We start from the raw sequence: 11,034 nt of genomic DNA, 5'->3' as shown, positions 1-11,034 counted from the left end.
ATTTAGTCCGAAAAAGTATTAAATTTGTATACTTTCTAGTACACTAAAAGTACATGGTCTGTAGTATACTTGCTATACTTATACTCATACTGAAGCATACTTAATAAAATGAACTTTAAGTATACTACTTTTTGCTAAGGGGTGGCAAAAGATACATTTATCAACAAGCATCCTATGCCCATGAGTCTGTCCATTGACACTGTAAGTTTTCTTGGTTTTTACTTTCTTTATATTGTGTAGTTGTCTTGTACAATAAGCCCATTTATTACTTTCACTAACTAAAGATTATTCTTTGTAATCGGTTACATTACTAGTTATTATAATTTGGAGTCAGGTCATTAATTTGAGTCAGATATTTAAGTCTTAAAGTTCAAATACGCATTTAATCATTTTATATTTTAGTCATACGCCTTTTTTATTTCAGCAGAAGGTATATTGTGTTTTAAATTTAGTTGTTAAATAAGAGTTAATTTCATACTGGAACTTTAATTTTTAATAAAAGATTATATAGAAAATATTGTGTATAAATCAACAATACAAATTTCTAATGAAGAATAGGTTATATATTTTGTTTAATTATGTTCTTTGGTAGCTAACAATGGCATAACAAATGAAAGCGCAAAAAAAATTATTACTGTTGCTAAAATAAAGTAGTCCTCAACTGGATTTAGGCACAAAAAGGAAAAAAAAAAAACTTTTTTCCAGTGGAAGAAAGTAGACAGATTTACTCCTTGACAGTATTGGGCTTGAAGGCATGCTGGACAGCCTTTGTGAGCTCCATAGCATACAAGTCATACCTCCCTGTCATCTGCAGAAAAACAAATAGGTTTACAATCAGGAAATTCACAATAATGGAAGGATAGGTTTCCTTTATCAGACTAAAAAAATGTGAACTGAACAGTAAGGGTTAATGAGAAAAAAAACTGAGCCTTTTTATATTTTTCAACTGTTTTCTCAATTTTAAAGAAAAAAATCTACAATAAATACATTAGCTGTGTGTTTATAGGCCATATCTATGGCATATTTTTAAACTTACCTTAAAATTCCACTTGTCTGCAATTTGCCGGTTTAGATTCAAGTCTAGCTCTGCCACCAGTAACCCATCTTTGGTTCTGGATAGACACGGTGATCGACTGCCATCAGGTGCAGCCACGTAGCTGGAGCCATAAAAGTGACCAAAGTCATGATGGGCTGTTTTTGAGGAAGGAAAAATAAAGTACATATTTGTCATAAAATTTTGATTTCTAATCAACCTTGATATCACCTGTCAAAATCAAAGCCCTTTCCAGCTGTAGAAGAAACAGAGCTGTAGAAATGTTCCCTAGGGGTGTTATCAATCTACAGACCTATATACTTTTTATATCAATATAATATATACTTTTTAAATTATAGCAAAATGATACAGTCCCCTCCTTTTGCTTTTGCTATACAAAGAAGACATTTGAGTTTGATATCAAAAGATTAACATTTAATATTTGGTCATATATCCATTGCTTGCAATAACTATATCAAGCCAGGGACCCCCTGAAATCATCAATCTGCCATATTCTTCATTTGTGTGGCTTTTTTTGTCTTGTTCTTATAATTGTTGTTTGTTTTGAGAGGTTTCTCCTTTCTTCCAGAGGTGAAATGCATGATTTAATGGGTACAGCACTTAACATGTACAACATTTAAATGCACTCAGTATTGATAGTACAAGTCCTAACTATAATAATGTGCACAAGTGAAGCCACCTGATTAGCTATCATAAGTAGCTTTAAGTGCTTAAAAGTCCTTAAGCATATCAAGCTTTATTGCACATGGGCAACTCATACGAGACGCTCGGGCTGTGACGTCAAGCCACTGATATGGCACTAGAAGTTATGTGTAGCCGATGGAAACATATTTCCCGCCCCCCTTTGAATGTGGTCACATGGTCACATTTGTTTACTGTTTCTTAGAAACAGGGGGTGGCTCATCTTACCCCCTGGCTCATCTTACCCCGCTCTCCCCTACAGAAAAAGAACGACACACACACACACTTACCATTATGAATGATGTTTTTATATTTCATTTTCACCTGTTACCAGGTGCGTTTGGCACTGCTGTTGCCTCTGAAATGTTCACAGGACCGACACCAACTTAGTCAAAGGGACTGAACAGTCAGTCATCCTAATTCATGTGACTCTGTGCACATATCAGCTTATGTAGGCAACTCCATGAATTTACCATACCAAATTTTATTCAGGATTTTTCGGACATTAAACAAGCTATATATGACTGGGGCCACGTCGAAGGACCATTTTCTGTGACTTGTGATTGATCATGAAGCTTTCTCTCATCCTATACTTCTGTTCTGGAACATGTAGAAGGGAGAATGTACTTGCGCATTTACCCGATCGGCAATTCGTTGCCAACATGCTTGCCGCTCCTTATTGGCAGCCGCTGTGTTAGATTTTGCTCTTAATGTTGTTTTGAACTCCTCGTAGCTTTGCATTATGACAGCGCATTCTTCCTCCGTGAAGCACGGCGAGCGTGCCATTGTGAACAGTGGTGATTTGCGCTGATAACCTCCCCTTTAACGTGAACGCGCATTAACCCTGATTAGGTTAAACCAGGTTCAACAAATCAACTTCATAACTGGCGTCGTAGTACTGTTTAACCCCAAACAAGGTAACCAGGTTTTGTCAACCCCGGTTTAGCGGGGGAACCCTGGGTTACTTCTGGGTAGGTTAACCTCCGTTCGTAGTACAGGGCCATGGAGTCGTTAGTGTTGCTGGTCTTGGTGCTGTGGCTTGTTGTCACCGACAACGCGGACAGATACTGGCAAGAGCATATAGATGAGGCGAGGCGCATAAGGCTTCAGAAATTCTCGTAATTCATAATTATTCTCCTTCCGGGTTTGCGGTGTTTACAGATCCCAGCGTGCTCGCGGGGCGTGTGTGGGCATGTGAGGACACGCCTCCTCACCAATCAGTGCACAGGGGAGTGTCTGCTCACGCCCCCAACCTCAGTCGGCACGGCTTGGCTCGCTTCAGCCCCACTCCAAAACGGTGCGAGTTTTAGGGGCTAAGCAGGGCTGAAACGAGCTGAGTCGTGCTGGTTTTTGGTAGTCGAAACGCGAGCCGTGTCGGGCTGAAGTGAGCTGAAGCGAGCTGAAGTGAGCTGAAAAAGGGTAGTGGAAAAGGGCCATATGTCAGAAAGAAGCAAAGGATAGATATACGTGAAATTAGAGTTTATTAGTGGTTATGATCCATACAAAATTCCTTGAAATGACTGGAATGACTCAGACAATGCTTATCACGCTGTCCCTCGCGCTGCACTGGGCCACTCTGACCATGTCATGGTCCACCTAATCCCTTCATACAGACAGAAGCTAAAGCTTAGCAAGCCTGTTGTGAGGACATCAAGGAAGTGGAGCAAGGAGGCTGTGGAGGACCTTCAGGCATGTCTGGACTCAACAGACTTGGACATTTTCAGGACTGCCACAAACAGTTTAGTTGAGTACAGTGACTTCATACATCAGCTTCTGTGAGGACAACTGTATACCAATTTGCACCAGGGTGAGTTATAACAACGACAAGCCCTGGTTTACAGCTGGACTCAGACAGATGAGACGGCAGAAGGAGGAGGCATTCAAGAGTGGGGACAGGGACAGGTTTAAAGAGTTGAAGTGGAGCAAGGAGGCTGGGTGCAGCCAAAACCTGGTGCAGCCAAAACAACCTGGAGCTAAATACTGCAAAAACAGTGGAAATGATTGTGGACTTCAGTAAGAACCCAGCCCCCCCCCCCAAATGTGTGGCTCACCAGTGGACATTGTGGAGTCCTTCTGCTTCCTGGGCACCATAATCACCTAGGACCTGAAGTGGGAACTGAACATCAGCTCCCTCATCTCAAAAACACAGCAAAGGATATACTTCCTGCGGCAGTTAAAGAAGTTCAATCTGCCAAAAACAATGATGGTGCACTTCTACACAGCCATCATTAAGTCCATCATCACCTCCTCCATCACCATCTGGTATGCTGCCGCCTCTGCCAGGGACAAGGGTAGACTGCAGGGTATCATTCGCTTGGCAGAGAAGGTGATCGACTGCAGCCTGCCTTCACTTGAGGACCTGTTAGCCTACAGGACACTGAGGCAGGCAGGAAAGATTGTGGCTGATCCCTCCCACCCCAGACATAAACTCTTTGAGACACTCCCCTCCGGCAGGAGGCTGTGGTCCATCAAGACCAAAACCTCATGCCACAGAAACAGTTTCTTTCCTACTGCTGCTGGTCTCATAAACATGACTAGTGACCCCCACTTACTCTGCCCCCCCCCGCCAGTACCATACCTCAGACTCCTGACCCATTCTGCCCCCCCACCTCAATAAACAAGACCAGTGACCCCATTTACTCTGCCCCAGTTGTTTACCTGATTTGCACATTTGTTTATTTTCTTATTGTTTACCTAATTTGTACATTTGTTTACCTGCACAGTTGTTTATTTATTTTATCTTCTTTTGTCTTGTTTATTTAGTTCCTATTTCTTAATATCTTAGAATAGACCATTCTTATGTAGCTCCTTTATTAGAATAGACTGTCTTTATTTAGCATTTATTTATTGAGCACCTTAACTCCAAGCAAAATTCCTTGTAGTTACAATTACTTGGCAATAAAGCTTTTTCTGATTCTGATGTAGATTTGTGGCCTAGCGTTACCTACACATATGCTGGAATGTACCTTCTCACTGCATTTTCTCTGTTTTAATTTTTTTTTTTTTTAAAACGTATCATTTGCTAGAAGAGAAGAGCAGGGAGGATTAAAAATTGAGTGGCTGTGGTTGGTTCACACCCGATACTAAAACTTGTAGCGTCCGAGCAACCACTGTAAAGACACATACAAAAAGCCCAGAAACTTCTGCTTACTCAGACATAAACGATATAGAATTTATCTTGTAGGGTCTTGATCCCCAAATCTTTAACCCAGCCACATATAAAAAGGTGTATGCCTCCATGCTCTTCCAGGTTTTCCTCTGTGTGTCCTTTAGAATGATGTCTGCAGTACCAGGTAGTTTGAGATGTTGGGGAAATCAACAGATGGATAATTTTCCAACTCATAGGAAGTATCCTTCTTTGTTAACATGTAAGGATCTATCCCTTCACAAAGAGCAACTTTCTGACGGTATTTTGACTGTGCATTGTCCTCTATACTGTGAAAATAGTCGGAGATGGTTTCACTAACTCTTTGCATAATGGTGACCAAATTGGTTTGCCTGACCACCACTTCATTTACCAGAAGTAAACTCACAAGCAAAAGTCAAGTGACTGAATACAACCTATATTATATTCCAGGTTAACCACTCACAAAGAATGACCGAAAAACATTTAACTCCATGGATTGTGAGTGAAAAAAATGGCAAGATTGTGGCTGCACATTGTGATTGTATGGCAGGCCTTGGAGAGAACTATTCTCACATTGCATTGTTGTTGTGAGCTATCAAAGCTGGAGTGAAATGAAGGGATTCACTGACAGTTACAGATAAAAAGGCAAACTGGGTTCTTCCTACTACTGTGAAAAAAAATCTCCTACTCCCAGATCAGAGATATTTCCTCTCTAAAGAAATGCCGAAGTCAAGCTCCCAAACCACAATCAGAAGTTCAAGATAAAGTTCCAGGGAGACGGTAATACCTTTTATCTTTTTCTCTATTTGAATGATTGGAACATCCAAAAACCGTGCAAAACTGAACAATATTTAAGACAGATTGAGTCTTGCTTACAGGAAAGATGGTGTGTGGTTGTCTCCCAGGAGAAATTATCACGTGATGCATGACATCATGTGCAAGGGGTCTATATATGTGTGTCCATACTAGATATAAAGGCTATATATTTATTTATTACATGTTTGAATACAGGTATAGACATGCAAAGTGCCACACTAGTTTATACAATCTAAATATAGGTGAGTGACAGCTTGAAGCCGAGTGTGAATTTATAAATTGACACTGAAAGTTTGACAACAAATCAACACAGTTTATTATTATTATTATTATTATTATTATTATTATTATTATTATTATATTCATTTTTTTAAGTAAGGCAGCTTTTTTGACCTAGGCCTAGATTTAGACTTAACAGCCTCTCTAACTTATATTACATGTGAACTAATAAACTAAATGTTATGCCTTTCTCACATTTCTTCTAGCAGATTGGTTTGCATGGCCTGAGTCCCTTTTCCATGGATGATGTCAGAATATTGTTGGTACAGCATAGAGTTTGAGTCTAATGTGACCAAAGAGCTCGTCCTGTAGATTCCTTTCAAAGCAATAGGGCTCAAAATGATCCTTGCAAACAACAGAATTTCTACCAACGAAGAGTGTTTCTAAAGTGTGACCTGTTCCAAAGTTTGTAGCCACTGTTTAGCAAATTGTTTATGTTGCTTGATTGTCTGCAATGGAACACAAAAAATTATTTCCCTTATTATCCCGTTTATTATTTTTGCAACCAGAGGCTTTGCACCCCGCGATTTTTTCAACAATGTTTTGTCCATCCGGCAACATTGTGGTTTCGGGAGCAGCGAGCCAATCAAAATACAATTAACCTATCAACAATTCTGCTTCATGCTGACCTTTGCCACTGCCCACAAAATGGCAATATGGCTGCACCCTGAAGTGGAACTTAAGTGTGTGGGTATATAAAAGAATTTTAAAGCACTGCTTTGTGTGAAACAATGTAACAATGCAGGGTAGTCAAAATGCATTTGTGCAAAATGTATAACCTTTCTAGCCTATGTTTATTTTTCAGTGCAGGTACCCTGGGTGAGTCTAAAACCTGATGATTTTCCTTGTTACATGCAAAACTAGATAATTTAATACATGCATACAGAATTTAGTCTGCATGATGTAAGCATGGTTGAAAATCTAAATTTTTGATATATAAAATAATGTAAGTAACATTACTTAGATTATTTTGTATATCAAAAATTTTGATTTTTTTTAGGGCAGTGTGATGTGGCATACAAGAGGGGTTTTAGTTCATTACACATTCACTCATAAAGATTAAATTGCACAAAATGTTTAGAATTTGAGCAATATGATTTACACCTAAACTGTTTCCTTGTAGTTGATGCACAAAAACTGATACTTTCATTGTTTAAAACTCTTAACTTTTTTGCATGCACATGTAAAGGAAAGGCAATGTTAAAAGGTTAAAAGGTTCTCCTTTTTCTTGTCGTTTTATTTAGAATCATGACTAAATGTTTATATTCTCTGAAGACACACACATGAATTTAACAGTAATATTTGTGATTACCAATACCTCAGCAAGTGATTTTGTGTGGCATGTTGTATGGTGTAGCTGGGAAATGTTAAAATTTACATAATAATTTAGCCATTTTAATAAGCCAGGACACAGCAGAGAGTTGAACCCCATTCCAGACAAGGGTCGCCATGTTAGTTAATGTGGTTCGAACACATCAGTGGTGTTATTAATACACTGATTTCAGGAGGCATTTCACAAGCTTCCTAAATAAAAAAACTCTTTTATTTGTTGTGTTAAATTGGGGATATATATATATATATATATATATATATATATATATATATATATATATATATATATATAAATAAAAGAGTGTCTTTGCTTCAAGGTTTTCTCCTGATGTAGATTCGGAAAAATTGACTTGTCTGAAAGACAAACTACATCGTGATGTGACTTGCCAAAAGATTGACAGTGTTCAAAAGCGATATAGCTCTTTCAAAATTACTGCGGAATGCGAAAAGGTTGATGAAATGTATGAGCCGGAGCTCTGGCCTGAGGGAATTTTTGTGCGCCACTTCTATGAAGCACGAAAGACAGTGGATTTAAAAACTCTTGGGGTGGCAAGGAGCAATAGCGTGTCTGAGGCCGGGGCATCTGCAGTGGTCAAGGCTGGACTGTAATCATGAAAGTTGTGTCATATAACGTGCATGGCCTGCGCTTAGGACAGCGTGATAGTGACAAAGCGCGACGCATTGTGATTGACCAACTCTTTGACAGCGCGGACATTTTATGCATACAAGAGACTCTACTGCCCAAACAAGATCTCGACAAACTTAATTCTGTGCATAATGACTTCTATGGGGCAGGGGAGTCTACAACTGATTTAAGTTTGGGGATAATACGGGGCAGAATACCTGGCGGTGTGGCCATATTCTGGCAAAATAAATATGACTCACTTATAAGTGTGAAGCGTTTAGATGTTGACTGGGCTATAGCGATCAAGGTTGCCTATGATACAAATGAGTTTATTATTTTAAATGTTTACACTCCCTATGAATGCAACCAGAATGAAAATGAATTTCTCAACAGACTAGCATTCATCAGCTCTTTTATTAAGGAAAGTGAATGTACATGCATATTTGTTATGGGTGATCTGAATGCTGACATCTCGGATGATAAGTCCCTATTTGGACAACATCTACAGCTCTTTTGTCAAAATAGTAAATTAGTACTTTCAAGTAAAGTGCTGCTGCCTGAGAATAGCTATACATATGTTAGTGAAGCATGGCATACAACATCCTGGTTGGACCACTGTATATGCACAGCTGATGCCCATGAGTGTATATCTGAGGCTGAGATTCTGTATGGTACGGCTATATCAGACCATATACCTGTCTCTATGTTATTAAACCTCAGTTGTCTACCGGAACTGTCTAGCCATAATAGGCGCCAACATACATGTAGCAAAATAGATTGGGCTAAGCTCTCTGAATATGACCTTTGGAAATATAATGCATTAACTGATAAAAGCCTTAGCAGTGTTTGTATACCCCATGTAGTATTCTCTTGTGATATTAACTGTAAAAATCAGGAACACCAGAGTAACTTATTTAATATGTATGAAAATATAGTAAATTGTTTGATTAATGATGGTAAGCGTTTTATTCAAGAAAAGAAAAGACAAAAGATCAGGCCTGGTTGGAATGAATATGTATTGGATCTCCATTCTGAGGCTAAAAAAGCTCTATGAAACTGGGTAGCTGCTGGGAAAGTCAGACAAGGCCCAGAGTTTCAGCACAAGAAGGCCACTAATGCCAGGTTTAAATATGCTGTACGTTATGTGAAAAGAAATGAGCAGATGATAAGGGCAAACTCCATGGCTAGAAAATTTCAGCAGAATGATGTCCAGGAATTCTGGAAAGAAGTTAAAGTTATTAACAACAGCAAGATGCCTCTTCCATCTACTGTTAATGGTGTATCTGGGGATGAGAATATTGTTGAGCTGTGGGTGAAGCATTTCGGGGAAATTTTTAACTGTGTTGAGAGTGCTGCTTTTAAAGTAGATGATGTCGCTTATGATGATGGTATGGTTGTTAGACCAGATGAGGTGTGTGATGTGATTGGGAAGCTGGCAGTGAATAAAGCCAGTGGTCCTGACCTAATCACTGCTGAGCATGTGAAGTATGCCAGTTATAGACTCTCAGTGCTACTTGCTTTGTGTTTCTCCGGCCTGTTAGCACATGGCATACTACCTGACTCCTTGTTATCTGTACTGTTGGTACCAGTTATTAAAGATAAAACTTGTAAAGCATCTAGTATAGACAACTATAGACCCAATGCATTAGCTAGTATTATATCCAAGGTGTTAGAGCGGATCCTTTTGGAGAGGCTCCAAGTACATGTGGTAACAACTGACAATCAATTTGGTTTTAAACATAAACATGGAACAGATTTGTGTATCTATGCATTAAAAGAGCTTATATCAAAATATAAGAAGAAGAACTCTACAATATTTGTGTTTTTTAGATGCGTCTAAGGCGTTTGACCGTGTCAATCATGGAAAGTTGTTTCTAAAACTATTTGAACGAGGGGTTCCTTTATACTTGATACGTGTCCTGCATTACTGGTATTCCCATCAAACCATGCAGGTCAGACGGGGCGATGCATGTTCTAGCCCTTTCCTTGTTACCAATGGTGTCAGGCAAGGTGGAATTCTTTCTCCTGTTCTTTTTAATCTATATGTGGATGACCTGTCCAAGAAACTAAAAGATTGTAAGACTGGATGTATGGTTGGGGATAAGCTTGTTAATCATCTATTGTATGCTGATGACTTAGTTGTCCTATCACCCTACAGTGCTGGTCTCCAGCAATTGCTCAGAGCCTGTTCAGAGTATGGGATGGAGTATGACATCAAATATAACTCAAAAAAGAGTGTTGTCATGATTGCCAGGACTAAGGAGGATCAAAAACTATACGTCCCTTCTTTTTATTTACATGACACTGAGCTGACAATTGTAACTAAAGTAAAATACTTGGGTCATATTCTTAGAAATGATTCATGTGATGATGATGACATTCAGCGTCAATGTTGCAAACTGTATGCTCAAGCGAATATGCTGGCACGTAAATTTTATATGTGTACCAATGATGTCAAAATATCTCTCTTTAGAACAATACTGTACATGTGTAGGTTAACAGTGTAGGTATCATGCCGCCATCTTGTGTCAGAACTACAATTCCCAGGCAACTTCCGTGTGACCTACGTCACGCGTGGGCGGGATCACCTACGTCAGTCTGCCATGCACGCATAAATCCAAGCGGAAGCTCCACCATCTTTGTCTCTCACGTCTGGCTTCCGATGAATCTGGACGTATAAAGAGGCGCTCTCCACTCAAAAAGACGTCTTCTTTCTTGCAAGATCCATCACTCAGCGCGATTTTGCTTCTTACCCTTGGCAAAGGTAAACTCTAGAGTCGCGCGATCTTTAAACTCAACCTGAGTTACAACCGGTTTACTTGCATTAGAAGTGACGTCACGACTGCAGCCCAGGCAGTTAAAAGTTAAGAAGCGATTGAATCCTTTTTAACTCAAAAGCGCTGTGCATCTGATTCTGATCAGAGACTTTTCCTCACGAACGCTGAGGTTCGGACCAAGAATCCTCTGCTTTCCACGGGAACCACCCAAGTGCTCCGCTGGACCTGAAAGTTTTCTACACCTCCATCCCGAACAGCTCACGTGCTCCCACGGCGAGGCCTGAAACTACACCGGCAAATAGTTCTTCATATCTTGCTAAAGGCAGGATTAAGTAAGATTTTG

At 39.5% G+C, this 11,034-nt stretch overlaps 1 protein-coding gene across 1 annotated transcript in view; it reads right to left on the bottom strand.

Annotated features, from left to right (window-relative positions):
• Positions 1-724: 724 nt before the first annotated feature.
• The window catches only part of upb1 (ureidopropionase, beta), a 435,926-nt gene continuing 425,616 nt past the window's right edge, over positions 725-11,034 (bottom strand). The window contains exons 9-10 of the mRNA XM_060930788.1: positions 1,037-1,191; positions 725-808 (exon numbers count right to left, since the gene is read on the bottom strand). Coding sequence (XP_060786771.1) covers positions 725-808; positions 1,037-1,191 — 239 coding nt within the window. The remainder of the gene's footprint in view (positions 809-1,036; positions 1,192-11,034) is intronic.

The sequence above is a fragment of the Neoarius graeffei genome, chromosome 10, assembly GCF_027579695.1.
Source record: "Neoarius graeffei isolate fNeoGra1 chromosome 10, fNeoGra1.pri, whole genome shotgun sequence".
NCBI lineage: Eukaryota > Metazoa > Chordata > Actinopteri > Siluriformes > Ariidae > Neoarius > Neoarius graeffei.
This window is presented reverse-complemented; position numbering and strand designations above follow the sequence as displayed.